This window comes from Pteropus vampyrus, unplaced genomic scaffold (genome assembly GCF_000151845.1).
Source record: "Pteropus vampyrus isolate Shadow unplaced genomic scaffold, Pvam_2.0 Scaffold471, whole genome shotgun sequence".
In the NCBI taxonomy this organism is placed as follows: domain Eukaryota; kingdom Metazoa; phylum Chordata; class Mammalia; order Chiroptera; family Pteropodidae; genus Pteropus; species Pteropus vampyrus.
In genome coordinates this window covers 787,493-809,409 of record NW_011889252.1, presented here as the reverse complement: position 1 = coordinate 809,409, position 21,917 = coordinate 787,493, and the positions used below count along the sequence as shown (strand labels likewise).

The 21,917-nt window shown below is 40.5% G+C and overlaps 1 protein-coding gene across 1 annotated transcript in view; it reads left to right on the top strand.

The window, feature by feature from the left end:
* The window catches only part of SLC4A8 (solute carrier family 4 member 8), a 69,065-nt gene that overhangs the window by 35,276 nt on the left and 11,872 nt on the right, over positions 1 to 21,917 (top strand). Inside the window, 11 exon segments of the mRNA XM_023524544.1 lie at positions 1,959 to 2,133; positions 2,747 to 2,880; positions 3,636 to 3,881; positions 7,070 to 7,175; positions 7,809 to 7,970; positions 9,801 to 9,914; positions 11,622 to 11,783; positions 12,669 to 12,920; positions 15,549 to 15,617; positions 16,766 to 16,939; positions 19,647 to 19,784. Coding sequence (XP_023380312.1) covers positions 1,959 to 2,133; positions 2,747 to 2,880; positions 3,636 to 3,881; positions 7,070 to 7,175; positions 7,809 to 7,970; positions 9,801 to 9,914; positions 11,622 to 11,783; positions 12,669 to 12,920; positions 15,549 to 15,617; positions 16,766 to 16,939; positions 19,647 to 19,784 — 1,732 coding nt within the window.

Below are 21,917 nucleotides of genomic sequence, written 5' to 3'. Positions count from 1 at the left end.
GTGCTCTAGGTTAGACCCTATGGATAGCTCCTTACCTACATATGTTTGCCAGACAGGCATTTAAAACCAAAGCAGGTCACGTGGCTGGCTCTGCCTCTCTCCCTTAAGCCCAGATCCAGACTGTGATGTTACTGCTGTAAGTTGAGGAAGTGTTTATCCCAACTATGCCCCACCAGACCAGAGGAAAAGAACAAGTGGGTAAGATAGTTTTCTGTATCCACCCGACACCCATTGTACCTGGCCAGATGAGAGAGAGAGCTTTTGAACGAGAGAGTAGATTGGTTTTTTTAAAGCTGTTTGTTAGGGAAAATTTCAAACATATAAACAAGAAGAGAGGATAGTATAATGAACCCCCCATGTGTCCATCAACAGTTATCAACATTTTACCAATCTTGTTTCATCTATTTCTCCTTACTTAATTGTTTTATTTTTGTTTTCTAGATTATTTTAAACCAAATCACCGGTAGCATGTCATTTTACCTGTAACTACTTCAGTATGTATCTTTGTCTGATAAGGATATATTTTAAAACAACTATTATGCCATTATTAAATCTAACAAAATTAATAATTATTATTGAAATCACATAATGCTCAGTCCATTTTCAACTTTCTGTGATTGTCTTAGCAACATCTTTTTATAGTTCATTTGTTTGACCAATCAGTGTTTACATTTGGTTATTATGTTCCCATTCTGTAACAGTCTTCTCTCCTTTTTTTCTATGCCATTGCTTTGTAGAAGAAACCAATTTGTCCTATGGAACGCTGAGTGGCTCTTTTCATTACTCACCTAACAACTTTCACCATGGTGCAATGACTCCGCTCTTAGAAAAAGTGACTCAGTCTGGAAACACTACTCTTTGGTGGGGGATATCTTGCTGTTGATCTGTCTTTTCCTTGGGAAGTAGAGATGGGTCCTGCCACCAAGTCCTGTTGATTCTAACTCCTGATTAGACCTTGAATCCATCTAGTTTTCCTCATCTCAGTCCACTGCTTCAGTCTTGCCCCACATTCCATCCATTACAGCCCCCACCAAAGTGATCCTTCCAGATGCATGTTTAATTATGTCGTTCCTCTGTTTACAATCCTCCAGTGACTTGACATATCATTAAGATAAAGTCCTGATTCCTCAAAACAGTTTATAAGGCCTTTCGTGACTCAGCTTTTCCAGCTGCTCCAGTCTCAGCTGTTGGTATCTGGCTCTCACACTGTCTTATCCAGCCACATCTCTTTCAGCACCTTGAACCTGCCATGCGCTCTCACCTCCAGGTGTCATTTATGCTAGCACATCTGCCTTATCAGGCTAACTCCTGGTGCATTCTCAGAGTCCCCGCTGAAATGCTGTTCTGTGCTGCCATGGCACCCTCACAACACTGCCTGTCTTACGCACCAGACCTTTGGTCCTGGAGAGAAAGGCTGTGTTTATCTTGCTCACTACTGCATCTCCAGTACCTGGCACAGTGCCTGGCATGAAGTACCTGCTACTACTTGTCAACAGCATGAATGAATTATTATCCTAATTCCTCAAGGGTAAGGTGGGTAGTTGTTCAGAGTAGGAAAGTACACATGAAAGAGGCTTTTAATATAGAAAGATGTAATAAAACTAACAATTTTAATATCTTGAATTGGTTTTGCATATTTCTTCCTAACAGCTCAGAATTTGAAGTTTGAAGCTAATACTTAATTTCATATTTATTTTTTGGAACTTTTGATTGAATGGGTAATGTGCCCACCCAAATTAATTCTTTTTATGCTGGGGATAATCATTCAAATTCATGGCCTTGGTTGCAAATAGAATCTGTGCTGACCCGAGACAGATCTCTTGTACTTGGGGTCAAATCGAAGCCAAACTATTACCTGAATACAGGGCACATGTGAAGTGCTTTCAAATGTGTGTGCTGTTCATATGCTTCTGCGGGAGAGGGACTGTGTTAGAGACTTGCCTGCCATGTTTCCACAGGCTATTTGGGGGCTTGGTGCTGGACATCAAACGGAAGGCCCCTTGGTACTGGAGTGACTACCGGGATGCCCTCAGCTTACAGTGTTTGGCCTCTTTTCTGTTCCTGTACTGTGCCTGCATGTCACCTGTCATCACCTTTGGTGGATTGCTTGGAGAAGCCACTGAGGGACGCATAGTAAGAACTTTTAACTACTTCTCATGGTCCCAGAGAAGACTTGAAAGGTTGTGGTGGCAGCCAAGTTCACTGGGGGTAAGGGGGAATTCTGTGTGCTAGGACCGAGGAGATTGGAGTCTTTCTATTGAATTGCTCTGGCATTCTGACTTCATACCATGCAGCAACATAGTTCTTCCTTTAGAACAGACTCTCCTCTGCTTGAATATCAATTTCAGTAGCTGATTACCCAGTTGAATTGCCCATTGCTCCAAGGATGCAAAATGATATATTAATGTCATTTGAAAGTAAGATTTAAGGTGATTCTGTATGACAGTTCATAGTGTGAACATTATCACTGTGCTTCCTATATATATTTAAATACTGAATTGAATCACTGCACAATAGAACTTAGCTAAGGAATCATGTGTGGATGGATTTGGGCACCTGAATTATCAAAGTGATATCCATTTACAGGAGTATTAGACAGTATGTACATATCATTCTTGCTAAGATGAAAGACAAGCAAATGACTTGTCAGAGCATGCATGACAGCTAAGTGAAGAATGTACATGAGCCCACATTACTCATTACAGATGAGCTGTGGACTCAGGAATGATTTTTTTTCCTCTCTCAGAGTGCAATTGAATCCTTATTTGGAGCCTCCATGACCGGGATTGCCTATTCCTTGTTTGCGGGGCAGGCTCTCACCATCCTGGGAAGTACTGGGCCAGTGCTTGTGTTTGAAAAGATTTTGTTCAAATTCTGCAAGTAAGACATTTAGTTTTTGAAAACTCTAACTGGATGTGTTATTGTGCTGTTGGGGTTGAATGCCAGGGTCCCAGGCAAGTATGAGTAGGCATATGTCATTCTGGATGGTAAAAACCTGAAGTAAGAACATCATTTGGTCTCTTTTCCTGCCCCCAGGTGGTACCATACCTAAAACAGCAGATCTCCGAGTCTTAAAGAGCTTTATTAGTGTCCCTCAGTCATTACTGAAATCTTGACTTTTTAGCTTTAAAAAACCTTTCCATAGCTAATTCAAGCTCCTCCATTTCCATTTTAAGTCAGTTTTTAATTTGGCCTAACGTACTCCTTAATGTTGCTAGCGGTGGTGGAGGCTTAGCAATGCCCTTGTTTCCTTACTTTTCCCATAAAATCTTTTTTTTTTTTTTTAATTTTGTATTAGAAGTAAGAGCACGTGGAACCAAGGGCCATCTCCTTTTTCTTATCTGCAAGAATAAGATCTTAATCATGTTGGGCAGTAATGGCAGAAATGTGTGTGGGACAATTCCTTCTTTCTCTGCCTTCTATGTCTTTGCTATAGCGAATTCTACCCATGAAGCAAATCTTTGCCACAACTGTCCCCTCAGGGCAGCATTTAGGAGTGAAGCGCAGTCAGACTTAGGGAGAAACTGGGTTGCAATACTGGTATAGATAATGTGAGATAAATGAACCATATTGCTAATCCTTTGTCTCTTAATGCCATCTATCCAGGCTTTTTGATGAACTTTGTTTTATTTCAGAGACTATGCTCTTTCATACCTCTCCCTGAGAGCTTGTATCGGACTATGGACCGCCTTCCTGTGTATTGTCCTTGTGGCAACTGATGCCAGTTCCCTTGTCTGCTACATTACCCGCTTCACTGAAGAAGCGTTTGCCTCCTTGATTTGCATAATTTTCATTTATGAAGCAATAGAAAAGCTGATTCATCTGGCAGAGACCTACCCGATCCACATGCATAGCCAGCTGGACCACCTTAGTCTGTATTAGTAAGTGTGCATTCTGCTGTTTTTGTTTGTTTGTTTGTTTGTTTTTAGTAAGTGTGCATTCTGCTGTTTTTGTTTGTTTGTTTGTTTGTTTGTTTGTTTTTAATTGAGCAGAGGTCGTGAGTATAATGGCTGATGCAGTACACCAGGTAGTGCTTACAGCTTCTGTTAAGGAAGTATCTTGGCCCTGTGTGAACAGAGCTCAGATATGGATGTAGAGACTTGGGGAGCTGCCAGAGAAGAACAGTCAAAATTGATGACAGAGAGGATGGACCGAGAGTGAAATTCAGAGGGGACTTGAAAAATGCTTTCCAAGCATGTCTTTTGGTTCCAGGCATCAAGACAAAAATAGGCTGCAAATGTAGCAGGGAGAATTTAAGTTAGTTATTGGGAAAAATTTCTTTTTCTAAGGACTTGTGAGACCCTGAACCATGTTATCAAGATTCACTGAAAGTATGTACAGGCTACTTTTAGGAATCATTAGGTAGAGATATATTAATAATTCCTTCCAGACTCACAGGTCTCTTACCCTATAGCCTAAAGATCTAGAAATATATTTACTTACCTGGATTTCAACTAATGACACTGTGTTTTATTCATGTGTTCAGAATAATTTGGACCAGCTGGAAAAGAAACACAGTATTTGGTTGTGTTTTTAATCATCTAGGAGAGTCTTGTCCTATAAAACATTTCTTCTCTGGAATAGTATCCTCCAAATTATTACCAAAGGTCCACATCCTTTAGCTCTGTATATCAAGTCCCTGCCCCTTTTGGCTATACAGTTCTCATGTGGAGGGTCTAGTTGTGAAGTGGACAGTTTCAACTTGAAACTGCCTGAGTAGAGAGAGCATACAGCATGAAGAGTCTGTTAACTAGCCACAGATACACTTTTATAGATTCTAGTTATCCATTTATTAACCTGAAAAACATAAGTCATACAAAATTTATTAGAATTTTAAAAAATTATTTTGTTACAAAATGGCAACCATTAGGGAGCATGCTCTTTGAAGCCTAGTAGATTGCCCATTGGCATTGGAGTAAGGTTCATACTTTGACCTTTTTTTTTTAGCATTTATTTAACAAATATTTGTTAAGCACCTACTATATGTCAGACACTGTTTTAGGTCCTGGAAGCATAGCAATGAACATGACAGACAAAGGATCTTCTCTCATGAGGCTTATCTTCTAGTGGGAGAAGACAAAAGTGACCGGCTGTGGATTGAGTAGACTTTGGATTCAAATACTTTAATTCTTTGTTAATAAAGCTCAAGATAGTATTTTTCTTAGTTGCATTCCACTGTTGGTTCATATGGAGTTGATGTGAAGCTAGAATTTCCTTTAAATGATTTTATCTTAATATGTGTGAAACTGATTTTTTAATGGACTTAATTTTTTTTAGAGCAGTTTTAGGTTCACAGCAAAATTGAGCAGAAAGTACAGAGTTCCCATATACTCCCTGCCCCCACAAATGCACAGCTTCCCCCACTATCAACATCCCATGCCAGAGTGGTACATAAGTTACAATCAATGAACCTGCATTGATACACCATTATTACTTAGAGTCCATAGTTTACATGAGGGCTCACTCCAGTGCTGTAAAAATCTTCTGTGCTCTGCCTATTCATTGTTCCCCACTGCCCCAGCCCCTGGCAACCAGTGATCTTTATACTGTTTCCTTATTTTTACCTTTTCCACACAACATCATACAGTTGTAATCACACAGTATTTGGCTTTTCAGATTGGCTTCGTTCCCTTAGTAATATACATTGAAAGGTCTTCTATGTGTTTTGGCTTGGTAGCTCATTTCTTTTTATTTATATTTAAATATTTTTTAAATGGAAATTAAATTTATTGCGATAACATTGATTAATAATTATATAAGTTTCAAGTGTATAGTTCTTTGTCATCTATGTATTGCATTGTGTACTCAACACCCAAAGTCTAGTCTCCTTCTGTCACCATATATTTGATCCCCCTTACCCTCTTCATCCTCCCCCTACCCTGTTCACCTCTGGTAACTACCATGCTGTTGTCTGTGTATGAGTTTGTTTGTTGCTTTTGTTTGTTTGTTGCTTTCTGTTTTATATCCCACAGATGAGTGAAATCATACGGTTCTTGTCCTTTTCCATCTGACTTATTTCACTTAGCACGATACTCTCGAGATCCATTCATGTTGTTGCAAATGGCAGTATTTCATCCTTTCTTATGGCTAAGTAATATTCTATTGTATATATATACCACATCTTCTTTATCCAGTCATCCATTGAAGGACACTTAGGTTGTTTCTTTTTAGTGCTGAATAATAGTCCATTGTTTAGATGTACTACAGTATAGCCATTCATCTACTGGAGTACATCTGTTGTTTCCAAGTTTGGAACTGATTTTTTTATACCTAAAGGTAGGACTTTATAGCTTTCCCTATTTTTGTTTTGTTGATTTTCTCCTATTATTATAATCTGTTGAGAGCTTTTTGAATTTTAATTCTGTTCATGCTATATCCTTAGAAGACATGTTCATTAAATTCACAGATGAAACAAAGTTGGTAGGAATGGCTATGTCAGTTTAGTATACTAGGCATGAAGTATGCTGGGAGTGGGAGGCAACATAGTGGCCCACAGGATAGGTATGGTCTGGTCTGGTTTAGATTGAAGACGCAGCCTGGGAAGCCAGAGAATGGCCAAGGCAGTGGAATATTACCAGGGATGATGCAGTGTCAGGAAGAGCTTACATCACAATTCTAGGAGATTGAATTTTAGAGCAAGAATGTGGCAGGGGTATAGGGAACAAGATATTTAGGCTTGGAAGGAGCTGTGGGGAGCCTAATGAGGTATCACGTCCTCCTTGCTATGCAGATTGAATTCCATAGGATAAGCCTAAGAGATAGAAACTAAGCAAGAAACCACCAGGGCTCATTCTGGGCACATCAGATGCCAAGCTTGGTTGTCAGCATGATTTAATCCAAGACCTGCATGCTGATTTGAGTCCATCTTTATTAATAACTGATGGAAAAGTTGGGGTATGGTTGGGCCTACAGATGGGCCTCAACCAATAAGACCAATTTCAGGGATCTGAAGTGGGCAAAGGAGAAACAGGCAGGCTCTGATAGAGCCTTTAGGCCAGTCATAGCTAAAAATATTTCAATGAATACTTGGCTGCTTTCCTCAGGAATCTTTATTTTTTTAATCCCTCAGCTGCAGGTGTACTCTCCCAGAGAATCCAAACAATCATACACTACAGTACTGGAAGGACCACAACATCGTGACAACAGAAGTCCACTGGGCTAACCTGACTGTTACTGTAAGTCTGGGAGCTGCCAGATGGCCTAGCACTGTGACCGCCAGGTTTAAGGGGGAGGGACTTCTAGGTAGAAGTGGGTAGTCCTTCCGCAAGGTCTGGCATTTAAAGAAGTAAAACTTTTAAAAAACTATTCTTACTGACATTTTTTCCTCCTTCGAAATCCTCTTATACATAAAGGGAAAGAGAAAAAGAAGATTATCTCTCTCTTCTCTTCCCATATACAATAGCTATACCCTGCCCAGTGACCCTACACTAAGGATATGTGGAGATGAAACCAGGCAGGGGTGGGGGGCAGATCCAGGTTTTATGGGGCTTGAGGAACACTCAAATTTGGAAGTCTTCTGTCATAAAAATAATATAGATTGCTAGGGCCCTCCCAGAACCTTATGTTTGCTTGAGACAGTTCTGGTTTCATTTTCAAAAGTGTCTTAGTTAAAACCTTAAGTAAGTAGTCAGCCTACCTGGAAGGGGCCTGTGCAAGTGAGATCCCCACAAGTGCATGGAGGTCAGTGCCGTTGGCAGCCTGTGACCCCCAGCAAGTATGGGATGACAGTGAGTGGTGGACTCTGAAAGCAGTAGCCAGTTTACTCCCTCCTGCCTGCCTTTCATTACTCAGAATGCTTGTTCCTCTAGGAATGCCAGATGATGCATGGAGAGTTCACGGGATCTGCGTGTGGCCATCATGGACCCTATACTCCTGATGTTCTCTTTTGGTCCTGCATTCTCTTCTTCACCACCTTCATCCTCTCAAGCACCTTAAAGACATTTAAGACAAGCCGCTATTTCCCAACCAGAGTAGGTAGCATGTTCATCCTTTTCTTTTGTATTAGAATTCTAATATAACAGAGCCTATTCTCAGCCTCTGTGCTGCTTGCTGAGTAGAGTAGCAGGTGAGAGCTCTAAATGTCCTGATGAGCCACATTGTAGCATCTCTTCTTCTAGTGTCCGGCAGCCTCTTTCATAGGTGTGTAGCATGGAATGAGGAGTTAAAAGCGTTTTGATTTAAAAGTGCCAGGTGAGTTTAAGGTGGAGTAGTAGTCTCGAAAACCTATTGTCTCATATTCAGAATACTGTTAAATCTCATTTCCAGAATGTTGAGACATGTAACATGCAATAGCTGGCTCTGGAATATAGTCAATTGGGATGATCACTTTGGATATGTAGGGGACCCCAAGGTCTCCTCCCGGGGATGGCTCTTGTAATAGCTTGTGAAATTACTTGTCACATTGACTGCAGCAGCCAAAATGCTTCTGGGAAATGACTTGATTTGCATGACTGGTTGAAGTCTCAACAACCTTTCCCCGATGCAGATGGCACTGTTTTGTCATGACCAAAGGGCAGAATTATATAAGGGCAGAATTAGAGGCCAAGTATAGAGCGGCTAAAGGAGCCATCGCTTTGAAAAAAAGCTCAAATCAGGAAGAAATGGTAGTTTTTTTTGTAAGTAAAGTTTCAGTCAGGTACATTTTCAGAGCAGGACGTGTGAATGGATGGAGGGCTCAGTTGATTAGATAGTTACTGTACACATCTACATGACCAAAACACATTCTTAGACATCAGTGAGCCTACTGATGTCTAAGTAGTTAAAGGAGTTAAAAGGAGGCACATATATAAGTTCTAGGTCGTCGTTCTGATCTGGACAAACAGTGAACAAGTGGCAGTTGTGCACTAATTCCTTGCTCAGGTCTGGACTATATGCTATGGGGGATGCAAAATAAATTTAAAACATGGTCACTGCCATTGGACAGGAAGGGGAAACACATGAAACAACCAGGTCCACATGAGACAGTAGTAAATAGCTGTATGCCAACCTGGGATGTAAGTGCTCTAAGAGTTCCGAGGAGAGCATTTGTGTTACATTAAGAGGAGAACAAATAAAACCAGGGATGGGGAGCTGGAAACCTCAGGTTTCAAAGGAAAGCAAAGTCTGGTTAAGGTGTTAGTGATGTTACACGTGGCTGAAATATATTTTTCTCTATAACTGTTGAAAGTTCAGAGTAAGGCGGGCACTAGGCATTTCAGAGGCATTGTATTTTTTTAAAGCTACTCTAAACTATAAAGTGAGATAGTCCTTTTAGGAACAAAATGGTGGTAAGTGCTGTGGAGAAAAATGAAGCAGGAAAGTAATATAGAAAGTACTGAGGTGCAGGGTGGTGACCAGTTTTAAGTAGGGTCATCAGAGAAGATCTCATAGAGAAGGTGATATTTTAGTGAACATAGAGGAGATAAGGAAGCAACCCAAGAGGTTACTGGAGAAAGAGCATTTGAGGTAGAGGGATGAGAAAGTACAAAGACCCTGAGGCAGGCCTGAGTCTAGCATGTTTAAGAAACAAGGAGGTCTTTGTGGCTGGAACAGAGTGAGGGAGCGGGAGAGCTTTAGGAGCTGGAGTCAGAGAGGGCATGATGCTTGCGTATGTGGGCCTCTTAGGCCAAGAAGGCCTTTTAGGTTTTTAACTAAGTGAAATTAGGAACCATTTCAAGGTTTTGGTGGAGGCATTAGCTTGGATATATTAACATATTCCTGTTGTTTAAATATGCTTTTATTAATTCACTATAAAATTAAAACATTCTTCTGCGGATTTTTAAACCTTCTACAATACTAAATTCTTTTCTACCACATGCCAGGTACGCTCCATGGTGAGTGACTTTGCTGTTTTCCTCACAATCTTCACAATGGTGATTATTGATTTTTTGATTGGAATCCCATCACCAAAGCTTCAAGTTCCCAGTGTGTTCAAGGTAAACAGAGCTCAGGGTACTTGATACCTCATGTAGTTTCGTAGAATCTGGTTCCAGGTTTATTTAAAAGGCCTTTCCATAGTCTAATCATGAGTCTGGCAGTCCTCTAAATCTGAACCTTGCTCTTCATGCCTTACCTTTCAGAAAAGCAGACTCCTCAGGCTTCGCTAAGTTCAAGTCAGAAAAGTCAAAAAACAGCAAACCTAAGGTTGTTTAATGATTGAAAAGTATTATTTATGATCATTAATGTCACTGTTTTTAATATGTTAAGATTTAAAACAATGGAATGTGTGCATTTACATACATATACACTAGTTACTGTGGAAATGTGGGTCTCTGGAACAAGTCTGGATGACAGCACTTTCATTGAGCACCAACTGCATAAGGGGACCGGGAAGGATGAGAAAGCTAAGCATAGAACTCGGGCCTGCCCCTCAGGATCTTGCCTTGTGAGGAGGTAATCTGGCCGAGTGGCCTCATCTGGCATCCAGGGCTCCTGCCAGAGTAACCGGGACATCTCTTCAACCCTATTTCATTGTTTGTTTGTAGAACTCTCTATAATCTATAATATTTTTCCAAAAACCTATGTAAAAAATAAAATGAATGTTCAATATATAGGGACTCCAAATATATTTCTGTTTGGGAGCACTAACTGAGTAAACAGAGAAGATGGAGAAGCTGAGGTCAGCTCCATAGATCCCCACAGAGTGGAGAGGAAAGAAAACCTGGACATATTCAGTGACTGGAAAAGAATTATAAAATGAAAGAATGGGAGAGGCTGGGGAGGAGAAGGAAGGCAGGAATAAAGGCAGTCTTTGAATAAAGGCAGGAATAAATGCCCTGTACAGTTGGCAGTTGGCCTTTGTCTCCTCTCTCTCTCTTTCTCCCTCCCTCCCTCCCTCCCCCCGCCCCCGCCATCTCTCTCTTTCTCTCTTTCTCTCTTCTCTCTTTCCCCCTGAAGTAGGCCTGGTTAAAAATATCTTTTTCCATATTGCCTGAAATTTTTAATTTTGTTTTGTTAAATTTGCTAAAATGCCACCAGTTCGAGATTTATGGGTTTAAAAGCACCCTCTTTAAACATATATCTCTGAGAATATGTTATTCTCACCTTAGGTGAATGAGCGCAATCAGCTTTCTCTCTAATACCTAGCTGAGGTCAGCCCTGCAGGAGGAACGGACTTTGTGTAAAAATAAGTAATTTGGGAGCATTAAGTAGTCCTTGGAAAGGTTCCCTGATGGGCAGGCTGAAGATAGTCAGAAGGCACTGAATTTCTGGGACATTTGGGAAGAAGGCCTCTGGGAAGTGGGAGAAAGGTGAGAAAGGGAAATGGAAGAATATGGAAGTCATTAAATTATTTTTTGTCAACAGTTTTGTTGTTAATTATATTTTACTTGGGCTAATGTTGAGAAAAAGTTGCTTTCTTTGTGCACGGGGATTTCGAGAGTAGGGGGAGGAAATAAAGGATTTATGAATATTCCATAAGAAGTTGATAATTGAGGATCGACTCTTTCAAAGGGGATTTGTAACAAAGTCATGGATTTCCTAAGGAGTTTCTGAATTTCATGCTTTTTGTTTGTTTGTTTTTAAAGGATTTTCATTTAAGAATAAAAAGAAATGTGACTATTGTGATTCAGTTTGATTTGTTTTGCTGTAATGGCTATAGTTAACTTAAAATACAAAAATAAAACCTTGTTTTTTCCCTTTAGCCAACAAGGGATGATCGAGGGTGGATTATTAGTCCCATTGGCCCCAATCCCTGGTGGACTGTGATAGCTGCAATTATCCCAGCTCTTCTCTGCACTATCTTAATATTCATGGACCAGCAGATCACAGCTGTCATCATCAACAGGAAGGAACACAAGCTCAAGGTAACAAGAAGTTCTGACCTAGAAGGACTAATGACAGCCTGTAACATTTTTTTAATTGTAGGGTAAACCCATTTAGGCCAGGAACTGTAGAACCTGGATGGAAGCAGTCACGGAAGGAAGGAGCTCATGAGAGGTTTCCAGGGGTTTCTAATCCCTAGAGTGGAACATGATGGTATGATGCAAAAGAAGCTTGGGCTCCATTACTCTTCTCTTAAACCTGTGGGGAAAGTGGCCAGGCTGAGTTCCTGGTGGTCTTATATAGCCACATGCTGTGCGTCAGGCTTATCTTCCTGAGGTTCAGGTCAGAGCTTGGCTACTGTTTCCTGGATCAGGTATTCTCCCATTAGTGTCCATTACTGAGGTTTCCAGACTGAACATTAAGCCCAAGGATCCTCAAGAGGTAAGGTTGGCTCCACTGCATGTTTTAGGGAGAGGCTTCATGGCCTCATCTCTGTTCTTTCCTTACTTAGAGTAGGCAACATGCATATTTGTCAAGGATCTGGGGGTGCGTTGTAGGAACCTAATAAGTACATTTAATTTCAACTCCTTTAGTGTCTACCATCTAGAATGGTCAAGATGTGGCTTGGTCTCTGGCGACTCTGCCAAGGAAGGATGAATCTTCGAATGTGTGAGACTCAGAGTGAGATCTGGGGCACTTGGATAAAGAACGGATGTTGGCATGTTTTGCATAGGCTAAGGTTTCCCTTTTTCTTCTCTGTTCCCTCCAAATGAAGAGTGGCCGAAAGACCTGTCTGGTATCACTGGACCCCTTCCTCCTTACCTATACAGCCCTTCCTGCTTTGGGCCTGAGACTCTTAGCTCACCGTTCTATGCCCTACTACAGCCAGACCATTGGTAGTGACAGAGACTCTTTTCCCCCCACAGAAAGGCTGTGGCTACCACCTGGACCTGCTGATGGTGGCCATCATGTTGGGTGTCTGCTCCATCATGGGCCTGCCCTGGTTTGTGGCTGCAACTGTCCTGTCCATCACACATGTGAATAGCCTCAAACTGGAATCTGAGTGCTCTGCTCCTGGAGAACAGCCCAAGTTCTTGGGCATCCGAGAGCAGAGAGTGACAGGCCTTATGATCTTTGTGCTGATGGGCTGCTCGGTCTTCATGACAGCAATATTAAAGGTAATCATTCATTCACTCATTAGGTAATATATTGAGTGCCTGATTTGAAAATAAGAGCTTATTCTAGTGGGGTAAGACAGATAAGACATGGTTAAGAAAGTTAGTTAAGAAAACAATAATTACAGAATAAAAGTGATCGATGAACATATACAGTGGTCTACAGTGCTATAGAAAATTAAGAAGGTGCTGTTTTAGTTAGTGTGGTCAAAGAAGGCCTCTCTAAGGAGATGGTATTTAAGCTGAGATGCAGCCAGCCGTGCCAGGGAGAGCGGGGAATGGCTTGGGGGAAAGGGAGAAAAACAGTCTAGTGAGGCCCCGAGTTGGAAAGAGTGATGAATAGGAAACCTCCGGGCCATGTGACTCAAGGATGCTGAGTAAAGGCAAAAGCACAGTGAGATGAGATTGAAGAGTAAGCAGGGGCAGACCATGCAGGGCCTTGTTGACGCTGGTAAAGGTAGCATTTGAAGGGTTTTAACAGAAGGACATGATCGATTTAGTATTTTCAGAAGATCACTCTGGCTGATGGCTAGAGTCTGAGGTTTTAGGGTTGGGGAAAAATAGAAGCAGAGAGACCAGTGAGGTTATTACAGATAGGGATGTGGTGGCTCGGGTAAGGAAGTTGGCAGTAGGGATGGATAAAAGGCATGTCTGCTGTATATCTTGGAGGCAGATCCAAAGGTCTTGCCTGTTGACTAGATGTAGAATTGAGTGAGGAAAATGGAAAAACACCTGCTAGGTTTCTGACTTGGGCAGATGGCATTTAGATGGGGAAATGATTTTGTGACAGGCGAGACTGTGGTCAGATTTTGGGTGAGATCTTTAGGAGGCATCTGAGTAAAGAAGCTAGAGGAGGGTTCTGAACTAAAAATATAAATGCGGGAGCACATAAGTGATATTGAAAGCCAAGGGAGTAGATGAGATAACTGAAGGAGAAGGGTAGATATAAAAGAGAAGTAGGACCAGAGAGAACAGTCTAAAGAGCTCCGTATTTAGAAGTTGGGTAGAGGAGGAAATGTAACAGAGACTCAGAAGGAGCTGCCAGAGGTAGGAGGGAAACCAGGAGAGTGTGGTGTCAGGGAAGTGATGTGAGGGGAGTGTTTCAGGTAGGAGAGATTAGTTAGAAACTGTCTGGAAAGATGAAGACTAAACCAAGGCCATTGGATTTGACAACATGGAGGCCTAATGTGACTTGACAAGAGCAGATTCAGTGGAACAATAAGGCAGAAGCTGAATTAACAAGGGACTAATGAGTAAATAGGATGTGAGGAAGTAAAGAGTGTGAGTGGACAACTCTTTCAAGAGGTTTTTCTGTAAAGTGGAACAGAAAAATGGGCAGTGGCTGGTGTGAGATTTGAGGTTAAAAGGGAATTTTTAGAAAGATGAAAAATACCTGAATGTGAGAAAAAACTTTTGTGTGTGGGTGTAAGGCCTGCATCTGGGAAAAATGGGGTGAGAAGGAAAGCTCTGTGACCGTATCTTCAAGCCCCAACCATTCTGGAGCACTTACTTGTGTCTCTCTTGCTTCCATTTCTCTTTTTTTCGTGAATCTCTGACCATCCTAGCCTGCACTGCAAATACTATTTAAGGGTGAGATGAGAGAGATGGGAAAGAATTCTGCACTATCTGCCTGTCCACTCAATCTTGCCACCTCTTCTCATTACCCTCTTCTACTCTCTGTCCCTAGTCCTTCCCCACTCCTACTGCTGGTCTAGGTGCCATCTGAAGAAGCCCAAAGATTGCTGCTCCTCCAGGAATGTAACCACAAAGGCATGGTGGTGGGCATTGCCTGGCCTTCCTTTAACTACCTTGAGAGGATTCTTTTAGGAAACCATTCAATAGTTCTGCAAACAAGGTAGCACCAAATTGAGACATCTACTCACTCTAGAGCTGGAACAACATAAAATCCAATGGGGAATTTTCTAGTGCTGAGAGGAATTATGTTTGGGAATGTTCTTTAGCCTCAGAATAAAAGCAAGTCGAGTTTAGTCTTCAACTCTGAGATTTTCCTTGCCTTGATTCTATAGACCTCATTTCCCTACCTCATAGAGTTGCTCTGAAGATTACTTGGATTAATGTATGTGATGTGGTAGGTATATATGTAGATTCAATATAAAATCGTTGTTATTTCTCCCCAGGTCATTCCTTCTCTGATAAGGTATCTTATTTCCCCACTCCTGCCCTCAAGTCTGCTTAGTAAAAGAAACTTTTCTAGTCCATGTTAAAATACACCAAATCCCTGAGGAGATGACTATGTGATTACAAAATGTTTAAGAGGTATCAGTTTTATAAAAGAGGTGTGTCTATGGGTGTGTGTGTGTGTGTGTGTGTGTGTCCACCCATCCCCACGGAAGAGGAAGAGCCAGACATAGGTGAGAGGTGAAGCCTATGATTAAACCAGGACCAGATTACACTTACATGTAATCATTTCATTTCAGAACAAAATGATTTTTATCACTGTCAGCTTGCTTTTACTTCTGCTTCTTAATCATGTAAAGGCAGCAGAAACTAATGCAATATTTATACAGTGATTTTGTGACTGTGCTTCCTTCTTGAAGATTTAAAAGTTGATATAGTCCAGAGTGTGCTGATACCAAGTATAATCTCTGGTCTTTCTGCCCTTGTCTTCAGTTCATCCCGATGCCGGTACTCTACGGAGTCTTCCTCTACATGGGAGTCTCTTCACTACAGGGAATTCAGGTATTGCATGGCTCAGCCAGAGCAGTCTTCTCACTGTGAGCTCACCTGTCCTGACTGAGGGCAGGGTGGGGGGACACAGCTCCCTCCTCTAGGGAAGCACAAACCAGTTTTGAGAAACCATTTCCTAGTCTTGCTGGTTAAGCTATTGTAAACATTTCTTTGGACATCGGGCAAAATACAGTCATGCTGGCATGAGGGTGCAGACACTTACAGCTGGTCTGGCTTGATGTCATGATTCTAGTCATTTGTTAATTATTCAACAGACAATTATTAGGCACACATTAAACACTAGGTGCTTTGTCAGATGCTAGTAAACTTAGATACAAAAGATTGGTCAAGAATCAAACTGGCTTCCACACAGGAACAATGCTAGTTTTAGTGCTAGGCTAAAGTGTGAGAGAGGGGGTTTAGTTGTACATTGATGAAGAGATTGGGTAGTAGTGGGAGCTACTCCATGTAAGCAGATATAGCTTCCTGTCACACTCTGCCTTTTCCTATCTATCAACTCATTCCTCTCAGACCTTTGAACAGAGAAACTCAGGAGCTTGTTACTGATTACTTGGGTACCCCAGATGATATGATGACTTAGCTGCTGCTTCTATTTTTGGCTAGTTCCTCTTTGTTTTTATGGTTATTCTTATACACTGAATTCTAATGTGACTTTGGGCAGGTTATTTAATCCCTCTGGGTCTCTGTTTTCCATTTTATAATATAAGGATGGTCATATTTTCTGTATCGATTGTTATGAGGTTTGATTTTATGTTTCCACTATAAGTAATCATGAGAATCTTCAAACTCCTCCAATAACCAGGAGGAGATTTAGTTTTGATAATAAAGAGAAAGATGCAATTACCTTATTTTGTTTTCAACATTTCCTGAGAAAGAAGTTTTCTCAGGAGCCATAGTGTGGGGTAGGAAAAAGAAATTTGAACCTAGACTTTAAAATGGTGGATCTGAATTTTGACTCCGTCACTTACCAACCGTGGCCAAATTACATGCCCTCTCTGAGATTCAGTTTCCATTTCTGTCCAGTGGAAATGGTATTATCTACCTTTCAGAGCAGGTGATACAAGGGATACGAATGGGCCCAACAAGGCTTCTGACCCAGAGAAGCCTCCTGAAAATAAATGCCAGTCCCTCCCTTTCAGTTCTTTGATCGTCTGAAGCTCTTTGGGATGCCTGCAAAGCACCAGCCAGATTTCATCTACCTTCGGCATGTGCCACTACGCAAAGTGCACCTCTTCACCCTCGTCCAACTAACTTGCCTTGTTCTGCTCTGGGTCATCAAGGCGTCTCCAGCCGCTATTATCTTTCCAATGATGGTGAGTTTTTCAAAAATTATTTGTTTTTTAAAACTGTGATAAAATATACATAACATATAATTTACCATCTTAACCTTTTAAAGTGTATAGTTCAGTACATTCACATTGTTGTGCAACTATTGCCACCATCCATTTCAACTTTTTTCATCTTGCAGAACTGAAACTCTGTGCTCATTAAACAGCTCATTTAACAATAATTCCCCATTTCCTTCTCCCTTCATCCCCTGGCGACCACCATTCTGCTTTCTGTCTCTATAAATATGACTACTCTAGGGATCTCATAAGAGGAAAACCATACAGTATTTGTCCTTTTGCGATGGGCTTATTTCACTTGGCATAATGTCTTCCAGGTTCATCCACGTTGTAGCGTGTGTCAGAATTTCCTTCCTTTTTAAAGACCGAATAATATTCCATATGTATGTGTATACACACATGCACACATATACCACATTATCGTGAATAATGCTAACAGGAAACAAATACCTGTTTGTGTCCCTGCTTTCATTTCTTTTGGGTATATACCCAGAAGTAGGATCACTGGATCATATGGCACTTCCATTTTTAATTTTTTGAGGACCTGTCATACTGTTTTTCATTGCAGCAATACCATTTTATATTACTACCAGCGCAGAGGGTTCCGATTTCTCCACATTTTGCCAACACGTATTTTCTGTGTTTTTGTTTTTGAGGTTTTTGTTTGTTTGTTTGTTTTTAGATAACAGCCAAACAATGGTATCTCATTGTGGTTTTGATTTGCATTTCCCTAATGAGTAGTGATATTGAGCATCTTTTCATGTGCTTATTGGCTATTTGTATCTCTTCTTTGAGAAATGTCTATCCGAGTCCTTTGCCCATTTTTTAATTAGGTTGGTTTTTTTGTTGTTGTTGTTGTTGTTGAGTTTTAGGAGTTCTTTATATAATATGGATATTAATCCCTTATTGATGATGACTTTTTGGTTGATCTTCATAGGAGCAGCATTATTTAGGGGACCTTGAGGTGGGGATGCATGTGTGTAACAGTTTGTTATGTTTATTTTCTAGATTATCAGTCTGCCTGGCCTTCTTTCCTTTCCTTCCTTCTTCCCTCCCTCCCTCCTTTCCTCCTTCCTTCCCTCCCTTCCTTCCCCTTTCCCTTCCTTCCTTTCTTCTTCCTCTTCCTCTTTCTCTTTCTCTCTTTCTCTTTCTCTCTCCCCCTGTCTCTCTTTCTTTTGTGAATCTGACATGGAGAGGAGCCTTCATGTTTGCAATAATTTGCATATTACTTTAAAGCAATAGAGTTCCAATTTAGAATTTATTGTGATCAGAACTGCCTAAAGTGGTAGAAGTACACTGTTTTAAGCCACTGAGGAGAGGAGGAGGTTCGTCTAGGACTGATAAGTGACTGGGACATCCTTATGTCCTTTCTAACCGAAGCAAGATCTTTGGAAAGAAGACTAGAGAAGCTGAACTATGTGTGGTGCAACAGGTGACAAGCTGTTTTCTAAATCTAGGGCGATGATGAAATTCTTGCCACCTGACTGTTTCATCGCCTCTTCTTGATTCCTTCCTTTCTCTGGCTCACTCTGTGTTACAAAGATACTGAAAATTCAGTGGAATGTTTGACAGTTACCCAAAGGGTAGGCCTCTAGAGAAAAGAGGCAATGAGGATAATGTTTGGTACTTGTTTAGGTACTTTTGAACTCTGTCTTACTGGGAGAATATTCAAGGGTGAGGAAACTAGAGGCGGGTTTCTTTTTCCCTGGTCTCCTAGGCATATGCTTTTCTGACGGTTTCTCAATTTTGTCAGAATACACATAGGGTTCTGCATTTGGGTGTTATGTTCAGGGGTTTAGTGTTTGGTTAAAGAAATAGCAAGTTCCTAACAAATCCCGGAGGGATACTATCAATTTTGGATTTATTGGGAAAATAGTCACTGAAATTCAGGAGAAATTTGGTTGAATTTAATAAGCTTTATTTGCCTCATTCTTTGTCCAGCCACCAGATGTAGCTGGTGAACACCAGTCAATCCAGGCAGGTCTTTCTGGATTATTACTGGTTCACGTTTGACTAAAATGGCCCTTGTGGGGAAAAAAAAGTAGAGTAGCAGTTGAGATCCATTGACCTGTTTCTGTTGAGGAAATTAGGCAAGTCACTTTCTCTCCCTGGGCCTCAATTTTCTCACTTATAAAGAGTGTCAGACCAGACCAGAAGGCAGAGACAAAAACCACTAGAGATCCATGATGCAGGCATAAAGCAAGGATTTGGTGGAGAAATGCATAGGCAAGGGATCAGAGGGAATCCAGAGGGTCCTTCAAGGTCCCTTCACCCCATGGGGAGTCATGCCTGGGATGGGCATGGCTGGCCCCACCATAGCCATGCTCCTGCAGAGGCTCTGCAACCCCATGTGCCCTGTAGCTCTGCAGGCCCCAGGCCAGGGGAAGGCAGCTCTTAGGGCCATCTGCAGATGAAGTGTTTCTCTTTTCATTAAGGGAATTAAATTAGTTGCTCTCTAGGTTGTAGAGTTGTTAAGATAGTTAAATAAATATTGTATATAAAACACTTACCTTAGTATCTGGTCCGAAGAGGGCACTCAATAAAAGGCAACTATCACTATTATTATGGTTTGATTTTGCTTGAAATGTCCTCATCCGCTGTGAAAGTAAGACTTTGCTTTTAACTCCAGGAAGTAAATGAGCCCCTTTAATTCAGTTTCTTTATTTTTCTTCAGGTTTTGGCCTTGGTCTTTGTCAGGAAAGTCATGGATCTTTGCTTCTCAAAGCGAGAGCTGAGCTGGTTAGATGATCTCATGCCTGAAAGCAAAAAGAAGAAGTTGGATGATGCCAAAAAGAAGGCCAAGGAGGAAGAGGTCATAGTTCTTGCACCAACTGTACACTTTGGGGCAGCCTCAAATTTCAGAACATAGGATGGGCCACATGAAAAGTCAGCATGTCTGGAATCCCAAGGGTTATATTTAGGAGCTGGGAAGAGTCTTCCAAAGCTGTTTTCAGCTGAGAAAGGATTAAAGATTCTTGTCCCTGTCTGCCCTTCATTTTTGGATTTGACAACCAATTGTTTTGTTTGTTTGTTTATTTGTTTGTCTACAGTCTACTCACCAGGTTCACACTTAGACTATGAACATAGAATCTGCTCTTATTATCAGATCTAATGGTTCATGTTCTCCTAAAAGGTCTAATTTGGCAAGTATACAAAACCTATTATTTCTGAGAGTATTTGTTATGTACCTAATTGCAGATGATGTTGTGGTTGGCACCATGCAAAGATAACTTGCACAAGACTTTCTATCCTTCCTCATTTCCCTCAGCACTTGGCATCTGCCAGCCACACAATGGACCCTCAGTTGGTAGCCTATATGTGCAAAGGATGAATGTGTAGCAAAAGGAAAATACCCGACCAAGAAACGAAAGAGCCGGAAAGTGTTTTCAAATACAGTTAGTGTCTGAACGTGTCCTTTGAAATACATTTTAAAAGGACTTTTTTCCTAATATCTTGAATTTTTAAAATCTTATATTATTTTTTTCCAGTCTTATTGAGATATAATTGACATGACATTGTGTAAGTTTAAGGTATACAATGTAAGGAATTGATGTATGTATATATTGAAAAATGATTACCACAATAGAGTTAGTTAATGCATTTATCACCTTACATAGTCACAATTATTATTTTTTGTGGTGAGAACTTTTAAAATCTATTCTCTTAGCAACTTTCGAATATACCATACAGTATTGTTAACAATATTGTGTATTATATTCCCAGAAATTATTCATCTTATAACTGAAAGTTGCTAAGAGAATAGATTTTTGTTTGATGTAGTGCACCCTTTGACTATCTTCACTTATTTCCCCCCACCAGCCCTGCAAACACCAATTTATTCTTTCTATGACTTCAGTTTTTTTAGATTCCACATATTAGTGATATTATACAGTATTTGTCTGACTTCTTTCACTTAGCATAATGCCCTCGGGATTCATTCATGTTGTTGGAAATGGCAGGATTTCCTTTTTATATGGCTGAACAATATTTGTGTGTGTGTATATGTGTGTAACCTTTTCTTTATCCATCCATCTATTGATGGACATTTAGGTTGTTTCCATGTTTTGGCTATTGTAAATAGTGCTGCGATGAACATAGGGTGCAGATATCCCTTTGAGATAGTGATTTCATTTCCTTTGGTTATGTATATGTATGGATCATGTTTATGTATGGATCATGCAATAATTCTCTTTGTAATTTTTTGAGGAATCTCCATACTTTTTTTCATAGTGGCTGTACCGATCTACCTTCCCACCAACAGTGCACGAGAGTTCCCTTTTTTCCCATCTTCACTAACACTTACCTCTTGTCTTTTGCCATCCTAACAGATGTGAGGTGATATCTCATTGTAGTTTCGATTTGTATTTTCCTTATGATTGATCATATTGAATGTTTTTTCATATACCTGTTGCCCATTTATATGTCTTCTTAGGAAAAAGAAGGGCCTTTGCCTATTTTTTAATTGGATTATCATCATTATCATCATCATCATCATCATTTTGCTATTGTGTTGTATATGTTCTTTGTATATTTTGGACATTAACTCCTTATTAGGTTATGTGGTTTACAAATATTTTTTCCCATTCCGTAGATTGCTTTTTCATTTTGTTGATCATTTCTTTTGCTGTGTAGAAGCTTTTTGTTTGATGTAGTCGTGCTTATTTACTTTTGTTTCTGTTGCTTGTGCTTTTGGTGTCAAATCCAAAAATCATTGCCAAGACCAATGTCAAAGAGCTTTTTCCCTATGTTTTCTTCTAGGTATTTTACTGTTTCAGGTCTCACATTTAAGTATTTAATGCATTTCAAGTTAATTTTTGTGAGTGGTGTAAGAGAGGGGTCCAGTTTCATTCTTCTGCATGTGACTATCCAGTTTTCCCAGCAGCATTTATTGAAGAGATTGTCCTTTCTCTATTGCATGATCTTGGCTCCCTTGTCAAATATTAGT